Here is a 16,296-nt window from a genome sequence, read left to right as displayed (position 1 = left end):
GCGCCGCCTCCGTAGTAGCCTTGCGACGGCGACGACGTCGGTGCAGCGGTGGCAACGCCACTATGGTACTCGCCGAGGCCCTGATAGGTGTTACTCCACGAACCGGCCGACGTCGCCTGTGCGACACCGTAGGCTCCAACTTGCTGTGCCTGTGGCTGCTGAGGCTGAGCCTGTGCACCGTACCCGCTGCCGACACCTCCGGCAGGTGCCGCAGCCGCACCGCCGTAGTAGTTTGCACTGCTGCCATACGCGCCCCCTTGCGGGGTGCCTTGGCTGTAGTAGGTGTTGTATCCCTGGTTCATGGCCTGTGCTGTTTCACGGACGGCTTGACTGTCCCGTGTCTGTGGCCCCTCTGCCTCCACCTTAAAAGAGGCGGCCCAGCAGTGCGTCTGTGCTTGTGAGTGTGCGGGTGCTGATGTGTGTGCTTGTGTGTGCCCACTCCGAAGGCGAGGGAGCGATATCCTGCGGATGCGACTGGCTTATAGTGGTGGCCGATGCACACTTGCGACAGCCGGCTCCTGTTGCTGCGGGCGCACGGACACAACCGCACGCAAACGCCCAGTGGAATGCGGTGGTGACTCCCACCTCCCAGGAAGCGCTGGAGGGAAGAGCGTTCCGCACACGAGATGAGGACCGCCCACACTGAGCTGCGATGTGTGTGTGAGGATGGGGAGGGGGAGGAGGAGGAGGAGGGAGGAGGCAAAGGCGAAAGAAAAGAAGGAAGACGTAAAAGCGAAGTCGCAGACCCGGTCGTGTGCACCGAGCGACGGGCAGGGAGAGGCTACGGAGTGAGAGTCGTGGCGGATCACGCAGCGCTTGGGCGGAGGAGGGAGGGGGTGAGGGACAATGGATGGAGAAGCGAGTTCACAGATGAGAGAAGAGGGTGCCTGCAAGTTTAGAGGGACAACGGCGTGTTGCAGAGGAGGAGGAGGAGGGCGATACCAAGACGCTCAAAAGACGTATGCGTGAGTGGTCGTGCATGCATCTATGTGGAGGCGAGCACGTTCGACTGTGCGTGCATATACGTACACACACACATATATATATATATATATATGTATGCGTGTGTGTGTGTCTACAACGGCGTGGAGAAGAGGAAAGAGATAGTGGTGGCGGTGATGTTGGGAGGCAGTGAGGGAGAGGGGGCCGGAGGAAGGGGCTCAACACTCAAACAAACACACAAGACAGATGACAAAGAATGAATACGGCGGAAGCGAGGAAGAAGCACGCGGAAACTCAAAACCAGATTGGCGTCAACTCATCCACAACAAGAAAAAGGAAGCGCGAAATTACCAGACCACTGATACGGCGACGGCTGTGCTACAGCGCGAGGGAGGAGAGGCGGTAGCGGGATGGCGAGAGCGAGAGAGAGCGAGTGATATGGATGGCACGGATAGGCGCGTCACGCCGTAGCACGGCGGACGTATGAGGAGACTGCAGCGAGAGAAACGATGCGGAAAGACGCATAGGGCACATCAATGGGGGTTTCGAGCGCGACATGCATCCTCGCACGCTGCCTTAGGTTGGTGGAGAGGGCACGGACACACAAACGAAAAGGGGTGGGAGGCGTGCACGAGCCTCGCGCGACCCCCCCCCCCCGGCGCACCGATACAACGGCAAACCCCCGTACGCACATGAGCGCGGAGCCGCAACGGGGAGAGAGAGGGGGAAGAGCAAAGACACGGGACAGCGCCGCTTGATACGTTTGACGGCATCCTCTTCATAATCTTCTCTCGGCGATGTGGAGGCACGAAAGTTGGTGCTGGATGCGCTGCGTGGCGCCGCTCAGAGTTTTGCTTTTTGTTTTCGTCTGTTCCATGCGCATGCGTGCGCGCGCTCCGTCGTCGGTTCGTCTTCGTTTGGGTGTAGAGAAGAATGCGAGAACAATGTGTGCCGGCCTAGCGAAACAAGCAAGCATGGCGGGGAAGAACATGAGCGAACAAAAAACCGTCACAAAGCCGCTACACACATGCACACACATACACACACACACACACACACACGCGAAGAAATGTGTGTGCAGTGCAGGGAGGGGACGAGGCAGGGTAACATGCATACAGCACACCTCCCATGGTCTCCTAATATCCCCCATCTCCTCCCTCGCCGGCCGGCAAGGAAGGGCGCGGCACGTCACCACCGCGAGCGAGCGAGAACGACGAATACATACGCACACAACAGAAAAAAAAGCTAATACGAGAAGGAGAAGTAAGAGCCAGAGAGGCGGCGAAACGGATGTCGCTCTTCAACAGCAACGACTCTATGCGGATCACCATGAAGTCCGTCACACACACACACACACACACACACACGGGCACACAGTGTGGACAGTCAACGAGACGGGCTCGGTACACGGTCTCGCCAAGCTGACGCGTTACACGCGGTCTTGCGTTGCATATCGCAAGAGGTCATCGCCAGAGGTGATCACAATAACGTCCTGCGCCACATTGTCGCCGGCGCTAGGGCCACGCTTGTCACTGCCGCTTGGCAACACCTCGCCACCGCCGTACTCGATCACCTGCGCCAGCTTCGCACGGATGCTTGGGTGCTCAACAGTCAGAAGGAAACGCTGGCACTTCAGCGGCGGTGGAAAGATGCGCAGACCGCCCTCCTCGAGCTCGTCTAGCCAGAAGCCACTTTGCTGGCTGTTGTACACGTATTCGGGTGAGACAAGCCACTTGCCCGACACCACCCCGCAGAGAGCCTTGACGCTACGCGGCGTCCCGCGCAGCACAACGTGAGTCGTGCTGCTTGGCGGCGGCTCGTCGAGGTCACTCGCCAGCGCCGCGGCATCGTCACCGACCGCGGCTATTGCGCTGACCAGCCGCTGAGGTTCATGGTCTTTCAGACCTGTAAAGATGAAGCGGCGCGGCAGCATGGCGCCACGCTTCGGATTCACAGGCGACGGTGACCGCGTCGGGCCACCGGAAGCAATGGAAGAGGTGCCACTTCGCGTGTTGGGCACCGCCGTCGGGGCAGCTGCGGTGCGGTGCGGAGCCGGAGGAAGACGACCCGCTGCACGCTGCATGAGCGGCGGTCGCGTGGACGGAGCTTGTTGCACGTGCTGCTGCGGGTGCAGTTGATGATGTTTGGTCACCGCCTCGGACACCGTGTACATGCCAGCGCTGGAGGGCGGCGGCGTACAACTGCCCGTGAGAGAGCGGTCCGCCGTCCACGCCGTGCTCACCACAGGCGTGGGGCTCTCGATCTTTAGCGACGCCGTCCCGGGCAAGCGCTGCTGCGAGCGGATTCGGTTCTCCGCCATCGACCCGGCGAGGCGCTCAGCGTTTGTGCGGCTCGGCGTGCGCGGGGTGCGCCGCTTGCGTGCGCTGCGTGACTGAGTGCGCGGGTCGACGAGCGCGGTGGACGCCTTGCCCACCGGCGTGGGGGTGGTGATGTACGCGGGAGACGTCTCCGCCTTGGTCGCCACAACGCCCCTCCGTCCTTCTACGGCACGATCAGCGCTGCCCTGCAGATGAGATGTGTCCAACGCAGTGCGCTTCATTGGCGGACGTTGGTGGGTTGCTTCTCCGTATCGCGCCTCACCAGGCTCTTGTGCGCCAGTCGCGACGCCGGCACCGTCAACAAAGTCCTCCTCGTCATTCTGGCGGTCACGCTTCAGAGCACTGTTGTACTTGGCCGTCGCGCCCGACCCGTGGCCGAGCGTCGAAGAGTGCCGCGCGTTCACTGATGTCTGACTTGGCGCTAGCCCGGGGTGAGTGCCGTGCTCGTTGGGGTTGGAGCTTGCCTGTACGCCTGCCAACCCCTTTGCGCTTCCCGTCCCATCATCGGCGCCGGTGTTGTTCTCCTTTTCCAACTGCTGAGCGTGAAACTTCTTCGCCGCCACGACGGCCTCGTACTTGGCTGCCGACACCATCAGCTGGCGGGATTTGAGCAGCTGGCGCAGCGCCTCCTCTTGCACCTCGTCTTTGCGGTGAATCACGGCGTTGTAGGCGTGTCGTGTTTCCTCCATCTCTAGCGCATGCCGATCCTTCGTGGCCTGTAGCTCGTCCTTCTGCCGCTGCACCACATCGGACAGCTGGTCCACCCGTTGCGTGGTGCGCTGCAGTTCCTTTTCTAGCTCTGCAATGCGTCGCTGCGCCTCCGTCAGCCTGTTGGCCGTGGCCATCAGCTGCTCATCAGGAGCCGTGGCGGGGCGATGCTCGTGCGGCGTCGAGAGAAGCGAGGAGCGGCGCGGCGCAAGCCGTGAGGCCGCAGCCACCACTTGAGGCGCTGCGCGGGATCCTGTTGCGACGAAGGTTGGCGTCGGCGAAGATGCGCCGCCGGTGGCGGCGTTGTGACCACTGACGGTGGTGCGCGCACCGACCCTGTCGTCACTATAGAAAGAGTGCGCCTCCTGCGTCAACGACGACGCAGACAGGGAGGTCGCGCTGTGGCCGGTGCCATCACTGCTGTGCAGCTTACGCCTGGTTGTGGGCCGGTGATGACCGTAATCAGCGTCAGTACCATATTCGCTGCGCGGTGGTCGCACACACTGCTGTGCACCTCTCTCAGGTCCGTTGGTCTCCACGCTGCCGAGGCCTCCACCGTTGCTGCTGCCGGAGATACGCGGAGGATTGGCGCGCAGCAGAGAGATCATGTGCTGCATGCTCTCCAGAACCTCTGGGTTCTCCGTGAGCTGGCGCACCAGCTCCTGGGCGTTGGTGCTCATGGCGGGGCTGAGCAGGATTGGTACAGCACTAAAGGTGGCAGTGACCGTCTCCTCTAGTTTGCCCGCGACCCTTTCTACGTATCTTGAGATTCTATCTATGTGTGCTGAGGCAGGCAAAGGAACGATGCTTTATGAAGGCACTCTTCGCTGAGTGTGCAGGTATGTGCGGCGGTGCAAGTAAGGAAAGGAGCTGGGGCGACTGCTTCCTTTGTCGGTGGTGGTGGTGGTGGTGCGTGTGCGAGCACCACGTTGGCGTCGTCACTAACGTACTTTAAAGGAGTGCGCAAGGGAGAGCGTGGGGGTAACTGATTTCTGCTTTCCTCGGTCAACGCCTCACAACTACACACGCGCGTCGGCGTGGAGAGCAAGGCACGCGGCGAGGGCACACTCTCTGTATGATCGAATCTACGCGCCGTCGAGATGGCTTTCGCTCCCGTCTCGTGTCGGTGCTCAGTACCGCTCTCTCTCTCTTGTTCTTCCTCCTCCTCGGTCAGTCTGTCTGTCTTTCTCGCCCTTCCTTGTAAGGTCGGGGGAGGGAAGGGGGGAGGTGATATGGTGTGTGGTGTGAAGGGGAGAGTGTGTGTGGGGGAGGGGGGCGTCAACCGATTGGGCGCTGCCAACAGCAGCGGTGCGTGCGCTGTGTGTGTGTGTGTGTCAGCCGGGCGGGTGTGCTCATGCAGCGCACTCCGCGCGCGTTTGCCCACGAGCCCGTTAACGGCAGAGGATGCAGGACGTGAGTCCAAGTGAAAGAGGTAGGAGGGCGTGGGGAAGTGGGGCAGCCCATGGCCACAGTCATCACTTCAACGGGAGCAGCAATAACAACACCGGTAGGCAGCGAAGAAGCGCCAATGGGGCGGCAGCAGTGCTACTGGCAGTTTACCCAGTGTACGGTCCACCACTGATGTCAGGACATCACTGTACGCCGTCGATGCCCCCTCACACGTCCCCAGCTGAGGCGTCTGCTGCGCTGCTCACACATCCACTACCAGAAGCGACCACTGCTACGTGCGATGACATCTGATGCCCTGCTTATCACTTCTCTCGTTTTCTTTGCTTCGCTTCTTGATGTGCCTTCATCGACAACGACGGACATTCACGTCGGCGACAGCACAGCGCTGGTGTGTGGCTTGTGCACAGGTGTGGGGAGGGGAGCTAGACCAACGGGGGGAGCCTGGCCATCGCAGTGCCACTTCGACCCTCTGCCGTGACTCCGAATCCGTTGCCCTACCTGCTCCTCTGGCGACATGCGTGGGTGTGTCTCGCCTTCACAGATGATCCGCCCAGCCCACCCCCACCACCAAGGCATCGCCTTCATGCCACCTCTCCCGTATTCCTTCCCTGTCATCCCGCTCTCGAGGCATCTGTGAAGGCAGCGAGGTCATTCGTGCTGTCTTCCATCCGTGCGGCTACACGCGGCGAGGGGGGGGGGGGCAATGACCCACCATCGGCTCTACAGCAACCGCAGAACCAGTGTGGCTAGGGGATGAGTTTGCCGGTTCGGCGATGAAGGGAGGGGGAGCAGTGCCGCCCCGCCGTCTTCCTCCTGCCCTGCTTCTGCACACCCGGGCTGACACACCGTCCGTGTGCCGACATGATGAAGTATGTGTCGGCCGGGTGTGTTCTCGTCGTGCGCATCGTATGCGCATGATCAAGACAGCCAAGCTGACTAAGTGCCTGCCCGTGTGCACGTGCAACACAGCTGCATCAGCATGCACTCTAGCAGAAGAAAATGCAGCTCCGTGGCGTGTCGTCTTCCCGCGTGGCAAGCTTCCGCCCCTGTGAGCAATTTCATCATCGCCTTCTCTTTGTACGGCCGATCATCGGGCCACCCGACGGGCAGCCCTGTCTTCCGAGTTTTTTGAAATTTCTTGCGGCTTGTGCTGCTCCTCGGCGCGGAGAGGGCTGCCAGGATCTTCGGCCGGCTAGTGCCTCTGCTGCCTAGTCCGCCCTTCACCTCTCACGCAGTGCAAGACGGCGTCTGAATTCGCCTGCTGCCGGACTTGGTGCACCCAGCATGCTTGACAGCGGTGGTCTCTGTCGGGGTGGTGACTGGTGAAGCGATGAGCCTAAAACACTCGTTCCGTTGAGCTGGCGCATCGTCTGCAGAAAGAGAGGGGGGGGGGGGGAGAGAGGGTGCAGGGAGCGAGAGGGGCGTGCGTGCGCGTTGCAGCTGCCATGCTGTGCGAGCAGAGGGGAGGATAGACCCAAGAGGCCATGCAGGCAAGGAGGGGGTGGATTGCTGGATCATGAGAACGCGCACATCGCGGCCCTGTCTCTGGACCCTAAGAAAAAGACAGTGAGGTGTTTCTGGACGGCGGCCACTTGCTCAGTCTGTAAAAAAAAGCTCCGCAGCGTGTATGAGCGATCTCGGCTTTCTCACGTCCTCGCCGGCGGAGATTTGAAACACACAAGAGGGAGCGCCACGAATTCATGGGGTGCTGGCCACTCCCCACCACCCTCCCCGCGCCGCCGCCGACAAACTGTTACCAGCATTGAGGTGCGCCGTTCGCATACATCTCATCCGCACACACACGCAAGCAACGGGAAACGTCAATACTTCAATGGAAAATACGTTAGTGGGAAAGATATAGATAGCTTATATATACACACTAGGCGCAGCTGTTCTTCGTCGTTGCCTTCGCTGCGACGGCCACGACGCTCTTTTCTTTGGTGTGCTGTATAGTTGATGGTGACCTCAATGGTGAGGGGCGGGCCCACACCTCATCGGCAGGATCCTCATCTGGCACCGCCTACGGCTTGAAGCTAGTCAGCTCCCGCCTCCTCGACTCCCGCCGCTACCGCCTCTCGCTCTCCGCTTACAGCCACTGTCCCGCTGTCTCTGACTGCTTGCGGGATGTGTCCACGAGCCAGCAGCGGAGAACGGCGTTAGGGCACGGAAAACGGGCGTTGATGGCCGTACCACAGGTGACGGTGGCGGTGCTGGTGCCGCGGAGAAGGCACAGACGGCGAGGGCGAGCTTGAAAGAGCGGGGCTGGCCACACGCACCGTTTTGGGCGCCTGCGAAGCGCACAGGCGCACACCATACCGGCACAGGGGCGGACGAGAAGGTGGCCGCAGCCGTCCTGAATGCTACGAGACACACACCAAAATGCAGGCACACGCACGCACACGCACAGGAGAAGACATGCGCCGACGGAACAGCGCGGCGCTGGCAAGCGCGCCTCCCCGCACACGTATTTCCTCACGTCCGCAGGGTCTCCTTGCTAGCGCTTTCGTCCGTCACTGTGCCGCCTCTTTACGCGCTCATCGCCTTCTTCAGGGCTGCATCGACGCTGTCGAGGAACTGCTCCGTCGTCTCGTAATGTTCACGCTTGACGCCGCTGGAGCCGTAGACGCAGAGGGCCAGGTCCTTCGTCATGTGGCCATCCTCAATCGCCTTGACGACCACCCTCTCCAGCGTCTCCGAGAACTTGACGAGGTCGCTGTTGCCGTCAAGCTTGCCACGATGGGCGAGACCGCGCGTCCAGGCGTAGATGGAGGCGACGGAGTTCGTGCTCGTCTCCTTGCCCTGCTGATGCTGGCGGTAGTGACGCGTCACCGTGCCGTGGGCGGCCTCGGCCTCGATTGTCTTGCCATCCGGGCACATCAGCACAGAGGTCATGAGGCCCAGCGAGCCGAAGCCTTGCGCCACGATGTCGCTCTGCACGTCGCCATCGTAGTTCTTGCACGCCCACACGAAGCCGCCCTCGCCCTTGATCATCTGCGCCACCTGGTCATCGATGAGGCGGTGGTTGTACGTGATGCCGGCCTTCTCGAAGTCGGCCTTGTACTGCTCGTCATACATGCGCTGGAAGGTCTGCAGGAACATGCCATCGTACTTCTTCAGGATGGTGTTCTTCGTCGTCAAAACCAGTGGGTACTTGCGCATCAACGCGTACTGGAAGCAGCTCTTCGCAAAGCCCTCAATGCTCTCCTTCGTGTTGTACATGGCCAGCCCGACACCCTCGCCCTTGAAGTCGTATACATCCAGCGTTGTCGGCGCGCTGCCGTCGGCGGGTGTGTGCACGAGCTGCAGCTTGCCGGGCTTCAAAACAGCATCCGTCGCCTTGTACTGGTCGCCGAAGGCGTGGCGGCCGACCACGATGGGATTGTGCCACTGAGGGACGATACGTGGGATGTTGGAGACGATGATCGGCTCACGGAACACCGTGCCGCCAAGGATGTTCCGGATGGTGCCGTTTGGGCTCTTCCACATCTTCTTCAGGTTGAACTCCTTCACGCGGGCCTCATCGGGGGTGATGGTGGCGCACTTGATGCCAACGTTGCACTTCTTGATCGCTTCGGCGGCTTCAACCGTGACCTTGTCGTTCGTCGCGTCACGGTTAGTCACGCTGAGGTCAAAGTAGTTGATCGGGACATCCACGTAGGGCAGGATCAGCTTTTCCTTGATGAACGACCAGATAATGCGCGTCATCTCGTCGCCGTCCATGTCTACCACCTCATTCTTTACCTTGATGCGCTTGTCCAGGTAGACGTTGGTGCTGGAGAAGGAGCGTGCGGCGACGAGCGAGCTCGCCGAAGCAGCCGAAACACGGCGGAACATTTCGCGCGGATCGGAACAGCAAGCAAGGGAAGGCCGCAAGAAGGACAATGAGGACGTCAGCGACTCGAGCGCGTATTCCTAATGGGAGGCTGTGCGTGGACGAGGGCGGCGGGAGAAGGCGCAATGTCAGGTGTTCTCTCTCAAGTATATAACAATAAGAAAAGGTACTAGAAAAGACGTACAAGGAAGGCGCAAAACACAAGCAGAGAGAGGGAGGGCGAGGCGGTATGGGTATGTGTTTGGGCGCTAAATCGGGAGTGTGTCGAGGGCAGGTCAGGTGTGGAGGTGTTTGTGTGTGTGGAGAAGGAGGGTGACTGCCGGTGCTCGATTGTAGGGCACACACACACACGCATCCATCACCCCCGATGCATGCGCGTGTGAAGTGGCGGAAAGGCGGGAAGAAAGGAAGAGAGAGAGCGGCAGTGTCACAGAAGGGGTAGAGACCTATGAGAAGAAGCCATGCTTAAGAAGACGGAGCAGCACTGCCCCCCCCCCCCCACCCCCACACGCACACGCACACCTCTTGGGTGTCGGTGGCATCGATGCGTGTTTCTTAGGGTCTTTGCTGTTTTTTTTTTGTGAACTGGCCTTCTCGCTGTTTCCTTGCTCGGCTCCATGGATGTGTTGACCCGATTCACGTGCCCGTGAGGCCTCTACGTCGCATTCCCCTTCTCCTCGCACTACACGCACGTGTAACAGCCACGCATCGCGCAGAGCGGTGAAGGGCAGACAGACAGACACAGAGAGCGTGGGGCCGGGAACAGCAGAAAAAGACAACGGTGTGGCAGCGCGAGGGAGACCGAAGCGCACACGCTCGCGCACCTAACCCAAGGCTACCGAGCACCACAGAAACGGGAAAGCACGGAACAGACTCGGTGTCTGGGGGGAGGGAGCCATACGGCAACATACGACAGAAGCGAAGAAAAACAGAGAGAGACCAGCTGACGTCTCTGTGCTGTACATCGAAGCTTGTGTGGATGGGCTGTGCGATGGGGAGGGGAGGGGGAAGGGGGACGAAGAAGAGAATGACGGCGATGCACCTTGTTGCACGCGTGCACAACCATACACGTATACCCCATGCGCCTACACTCTTCCGCGCGCTTGCGGCCACGTCACCCATCCCTGTTCAAGAGGAGCTGCCCTTCGCGGGCCCCAGCGTCTCTGCAAGGGGGTTCAAGTCTTTCTCGTCAAAAACGAAAGACTCGTAGTTCGACTCACTGACTTCGCCTTCCCCAGCCGTTCTTAGGTCGGTCTCCGAAGAGGGCGCAGCGTCGGCGTCGACGGCGCTCGCGCTGGCCAGAGCCCGCTTCGTCAAAGGCGGCGCCGGTGAGCACGGCTGTGCTATCGCAGCCCCGCCGCTCCGCCCCAAGTGCACAGGATAAGCACGACCTCGCGTCGTCGGAAGCGCCCCGCGGCTTCCGGCGGTGGTGGCTTCCATGGCGGCGGGAACTGTGGCGACAGACGGGTCACACATGGACACGCTGAGCATTGCCTGTAGTCGCTGCGCAGCAAGGGCAGCGGGCGTGGAGTAGGTGGAGGCACCAGCCGGAAAGCTGCGGCCGCGACTCAGTGACTGTGGCATCGCCGACGTCATACACGCGCGCTGACGCCCCTCAACCTTGGCAAGCGGGGAGCAGTCGTAGCGGGGCATGAAGAGGGCCATGTTCTGCGGCTGATGAGAGCCAGTGGTCTGCTGCTGCAGGAGCGACGAGGCGTACCCCTCAGGGACTCCGTACACCCACGCAGTCAAATCCGGCAGCGGCACCGGCGAAGGCAGTTGGCGGCCTAGCGGGTCGTAGCGGTCGCTGCCAGCCGCGCCGGTCTTCCCCGATGACGCTGGCCATGTCGAGAGTGGCAAGCAGTACGGATCCCCGTTGGCGTAGGTGGTGAACGGCATTGGCACAACGCGGCCGGCAGAGCGCATCAGCGCTTCTCGGTACGCCAGCACCTGCTCGGTAAGGCTACCGGCGGCGTGGAGAGGTTCGGTGGCGCCTGAGTAGTCGTACGCGCCACCGGGGGCCATGCGCCCGTACGCGTTCAGACTTAGGACATCGCGTGGCGACAAGTATCCCACGCCTGCCATCAGCGCGGTGTTGCCGCCGTGGCCGGCGAGACCGTCGCGGCCCTGCTGCGCACGAGACAACAAATGCTGGCGCAGGGGAGGAAGGCGCACCGTCGACGGGGTAGCCCGCCCAGTGCTGCGAGCGGACCGCTGATGCGACGCATAAGGACCAAGGGTGAACAACGCTTCCTCTTCAGCAGAAGAGTGTGCGTAGCCCTCGTCCTCGTCCTCCTGGCCCAACACACCACTGCCAGGGGCAGCCCCGGCACCGCCGATATTGCCCGACTTACTGCTGCCTGCCGTGCTTGACCCCGGCTGCGCGGTGCGGCGACTGAGCTCAATGCCGACGCTGCCGCCGTGCGGGCCGCCACCGACGATGATCTGATCAGGACGCGCGCGGCGGCGCAGAATGTTGTGCACCCGCTTTGCAGCCTCCATCCCGTACCAGGCCGCGCTTCCAGACTTTACCTCGAAGCCGAGACGGTCGGGGTCGACGGAGGGCAACGAGGCGCGGTCATCGGCACCGCGCGCACCGGCAGTGCCAAACTTGGGCTCCAGGCGGCCGCTACCGTCCGTTTTGCCAGCGCAGCGCTCCTTGTGCAACTCGAACCGCATCATGAGTTCCCACATGCGCTGCTGCTTCGCCGCCTGCAGGTACTCCAGCTCTCGCCGGATACTGCGCATCGCCTCCGTGTTCGAGTCTCCGCCAAGCACGCCCGCTCCGCCGTATTCACCATCGTCGAGGTAGATCTCCTCGAGCAGGGCTGCGGCCTTGTCGTCGTCACCATGGGCATCCTGCCGTCGACGCTTGCTAAAAAGTGCCGCCAGCTCGTGGGCAACCGTGAGGCCCACATCGGCGTTGTCGCCTCCAGTCGCAGCCAAGGCGCTGATGCCGCTCGCGTCGCTCGGCACCAACAGCATCGGCGGGGCGTCCGTCAGGTGAAACAGGTCCTCTGCCTCAGACGACGGCGACTCAGCGGGCCCGGGCACAGGTGAACCCTGGCTTGAGTGAGCGTTGCGAGCGGCTCGCTCTCGCGCAGCGCAGAAGGCCGCGTAGTGCCCAATGGTCCGGGCATCCTCAAGGTCAGCACCACCGTCCGTGGTAGGGGTAGCGCTGCGGCCACCACCACTCCTGCCGCGGCGCGCCAGGATCAGCGCTGTAAGCAGCTCGCTAGGTGCTGCGCCCGCAGTCGGAAGTGGCGCGGGGTCAGAGGATTCCGTACCGTCCTTCTTGCTTGGAAGCAGAGAGTGCCGCCACTCCCGCCACCGCAGCTCATCGACGACGCACCCAAGAACTGCTGCATCCACGGCGGTTAAGAACACCGGCGAGGTGCACGGCGGACCGGTTCCGCTGCAGGCCTCAGCGAAGGCCGCACCGTCATCCTCGCGATCCAGCAAGTGTTGCACTCGTTGCAGCCCCTTCGTGAGCGTGCGTAGCGCTTGCGTCATCGTAGGGGCAATGAGCTCCAGCAGCGCCATTACCTCGCGATGCTGCGCGTGCGCGGCACCCGCCTGAGCCGACATTAGATCCACCAGCGCCTCGCTCGCCGAGACAGACGACTCCCTCGAGACGTCATTCGAGATTCCGCTGGCGCTGCCGCGGTGGCCCGGCAACGGCAAACTCAGAGCGGACTCCACCGCCGCCATGTGCACCGGATGAATGTAGTGTTGCTGGTAGGCGCGAAGGATGAACTCGTACAGCCGCTGTTGCGCGGCACTGTGCACTCCTTCGGAGATGTAGATGCTCCCTAGCTGACCCTGATAGCTGGCCACGTCATCTGGCTGGATCGGCAGCGCGTCCAGAGCTTCCTCAACAGTGAACCCAGCCGAGCCGCGAAGAGGCAGAAGCGATTCCGACTCATCCGGGGAGCCGCTGGACCTCTTGTCGGCTGCCTTGGCCACGAATCGGCGCTGCGACGCTGCCGGTTTTGGCTGCGTCGGTGAGACTGCGGACTGCCTACCTTTCTTGGAGTCGCGCTTCTTGCTGGCGCGGGCCGGGGGTGAGGCGTGGTGGCGGCTGATGCTTCCACTGCTGGTGGTGGATATGCTCATAGCAGCTCCGCTGCCCTTCGGCGTCAGTGCGCGCAACATCGTGGCATACACGTCCGCGACGTCACGCATGCTCGCATCCACGTCCGCCAGCAGCACCAGCTGGTCGGTGGTCGCGGACACCGTTGAGGAGTGCGGGTTATGTAGGGTGTGGTCGTAAGCGGCGGCCGAGCCGGACATGGATGCGCCAATGCACAGCGTGGACGGCACGAGCGCCGTGTTCGCTGCACTGAAAAGCTGCGCGCTATTCACGTCACACCAGGGGCGGAACTGCTGCTCAATGGCCAGCTCCGCCTGCACGGCCTCGAGGTACTCTTGAATTGGCCCGCAGGTGTCGACCGTTTCCTGCACGCGAGCCTTGGCTGCCTGGTAAACGGAGAACAGCTGCTGCTCCGGTGGGGTGTCCGCAACGGCAGGCGTTGCTGCGGGCGCGAACTCTGGCAGGTGCCTTGGCGAGTCCATCATGCTCTGTTCCACACGTTGGAGCTCGCTGGACACGTACGCGATGCGCAAACCGTACGCCGCGTACTCCCGCGCGATGTTCGCAGCCGTGGATCGCACGTTGGGGTCCGTCACCGCACCGAGCGGGACCATATTCGTATCATCGCTAGCACCGAGAGCCGCACCGCTGTCCGTCGCATCGGGTTCTGGCGTCGGCGTGACGCGCAGAGAGATGAGAGGCGGCGTCGCTGCCGCCGAGGATGAGGCTCGCTCCGCGAGCGTTGCGTCGTACTGGTCTGGGCCCAGGTTTCTCAGCGTGAATTGCAGACGCATCCACGCAGCGCGCTGCTCACGCTGGGCACAGGAGAGCTCCTCCTGCAGCAGCGCTGTGTATGCACTGGTGGAGGGCTTCTGCAGTTTCAGCGCCACCCGGGCAAGTTGCATCTTGCATGTCTGGACGAGAGCAGCGAGCTGCCGTCGGTGCGTGCGCTGGAGAGAGGTCACGGCGTCGTGCACGGCGGCCTCGGTGCGTCGCGCTGCGACCTCCTCCATATCCATCTTCTGGGTGCTGTCACTGTCGGCGTCTTCAGCCGCATCGAGGCCTCCCTTGGTCGCGTCCTTCGACGGCGCCACACCACCACCACCACCACCAGTCGCCCCCTTCTTGCCGGCCGGCACGAGTTCTACCCCGAAGCGGGACTTGGCTGCCTTCTTGCCCTTGGTGCGCGCCTGCCGCGCCCTGCGACCCGAAGCGGTGCCGCGCGCGCTTGCGAAAGCGTCGCCTTCCTCGTCTGCACTGAAGCTGCTGCTTCCGTGTTCGTGGTCCGCCTCGTCTGAGCCGCCGGACACGCCAGAGGTAGACCTGGTGCTGCGCCCGGCACCCTTCTTCCGGCCCTTCAAACCTTCTCGGCTGAAAGTGGTGTGCAGCAGCTGATCCATCTGCCGCAGCTCCTCCAGATGCCGGATGCGCACCTTCTGCGCCTCCATCACTTCCAGCGCAGACTGCAAGCGGCTCGCCATGCGCGCCTGCAAACCCTCACAGCCCTCCGCCTCCGCCCGGCTGCTACCGGGGCGGGTGTCGTCCAGGCGCCCCTGCAGCTGCTGAAGCTCAAGTTGGAGAGAGTGAATTACCTGGTTCACCGCCTCGCGCTCTCTGCGCTGCTTCTGGCCCGCGGCCGCTTGGCCGGCGGTATCGTTGGCGGCGGCGATCACCTCCTGACGGTGAAGCTGCAGCTGATCGAGCGAGACGTTGGCATCAGAGTCCAGCGCCGCCATTTGCTCCGCCTCCTGTACAGTGACCTTCGTGAGAAACGCGGAATATGCAGTCGGGCTCGGCGTCTGAGTCGGACTCCTTGGGCCTCCCGACGCGCTGCTACCGCGGGAGCGCCGGCTCAAGCCGCCACCCCGGCCCCCGCCACGCCGACGGGGAGACGGGGGGCCGCCGCTGGGCCGCCCACCTCTCAGCAGGGCCACAATCCGGCCGTTCGCCGCCTCCAGCCGCTCCTTGAGGATGAAGATCTGCTGCTGCTTGCTAAGGTGAATCATCGAGCCGCTTTCGGAAAGCTCTGATATCTGGTTCGCGTTGGAGCCGTCGCCGCTCGCGCTAGGGGCTCCGCGCTGGTGCCGTCGGAGGACGGCCACAGTGCGCTGCAGCCGCTCCACCTCCGCTTGCATGGCGTCGATGTAGGCCTGCTTGCCTTCGTTCTCGGCAAGCAAGCGTCCCAGTTCCGTTTCTAGTGCCCCTTGCAGGAGACGCTGCTGGTGTTTTAGCGCGTCCTCATTGCTGTCTGCGTCACACTCCAAGTCCTCGGCGCCGCTGACCTGACAGTGACGACGACGGTGTAACTGCCGTGCACCCGTCGGCTGCGCCATCACGCTCGAAAAGACGTCTCTTTTCGTGGAGAAGCTCGAAAGGGGCTCATGCGTTGCGCATTGCTGTGCCGGCAAGCGAACGCCGAAGTGCGCCACGCTCGTTGGGCGTTTGCGCAGCCGCGGCACGCCCGTGACCAGAATCGACTCATTGACACTCTGCGCGAGGTCGGCGTCGGACTCGCCAGAGCCGCCGCGGCTGGAGTGACTGGCTCCGCTGCCGTGACGCTTGGCCGGAGCCTCGACCTCAGCGGCGGTTCCCTGCTGCTGCAGCAGATGCCGAGTAGCCGCGCCGTACCGTTGGGCTCCGCCCTGCGTGGAGAGCGACTGCGCTCCTAGCAGCTCCAGCACCCCGGTGTCGTCGATCCGGTCATCCCAGATGAGGCGCTGAAGGGCGGCCGTGTCCAGCCCGCCGAGCAGCACGCTGCGCAGGCTCATGTAGTTGCCCACCGCCGCCTTCGAGCGTACGTCGTTGCGCCACCGTCCCACCGATGACACAAACTCGTTCGTGAAGAAGTCAACAAGCAGATGGTCCATGTTGTGCGCCAGCACAAGGTCGTAGCCGACCGCGTAGGCATCCTCCATCGTCATTTGATGCGTCGGCGTTATGACGCAGCCGGCGCCCTGCATCGACGCAGTCAT

The 16,296-nt window shown here is 62.6% G+C and overlaps 3 protein-coding genes across 3 annotated transcripts; all 3 read right to left on the bottom strand.

Moving 5' to 3' along the window:
* Positions 1-2,371: 2,371 nt before the first annotated feature.
* LDBPK_100320 (hypothetical protein, conserved) lies at positions 2,372-4,669 on the bottom strand (the record flags this gene model as incomplete). The annotated part of the gene is made up of 1 exon (XM_003858823.1): positions 2,372-4,669. One exon carries the CDS (start codon positions 4,667-4,669, stop codon positions 2,372-2,374), a length of 2,298 nt encoding a protein of 765 aa, XP_003858871.1.
* A 3,256-nt stretch (positions 4,670-7,925) lies between these two features.
* LDBPK_100310 (isocitrate dehydrogenase [NADP], mitochondrial precursor, putative) lies at positions 7,926-9,233 on the bottom strand (the record flags this gene model as incomplete). The annotated part of the gene is made up of 1 exon (XM_003858822.1): positions 7,926-9,233. The coding sequence occupies one exon, from the start codon at positions 9,231-9,233 to the stop codon at positions 7,926-7,928; it is 1,308 nt and encodes a 435-aa protein (XP_003858870.1).
* Positions 9,234-10,359: 1,126 nt separating this feature from the next.
* LDBPK_100300 (hypothetical protein, conserved) lies at positions 10,360-16,296 on the bottom strand (the record flags this gene model as incomplete). Its single annotated transcript, XM_003858821.1, has 1 exon — positions 10,360-16,296. The coding sequence occupies one exon, from the start codon at positions 16,294-16,296 to the stop codon at positions 10,360-10,362; it is 5,937 nt and encodes a 1,978-aa protein (XP_003858869.1).

Source organism: Leishmania donovani, chromosome 10, assembly GCF_000227135.1.
Source record: "Leishmania donovani BPK282A1 complete genome, chromosome 10".
NCBI classification, from domain to species: Eukaryota; Euglenozoa; class Kinetoplastea; order Trypanosomatida; family Trypanosomatidae; genus Leishmania; species Leishmania donovani.
The sequence above is the reverse complement of the archived record's forward strand: the minus strand, read 5'-3'. Positions and strand labels throughout refer to the sequence as shown.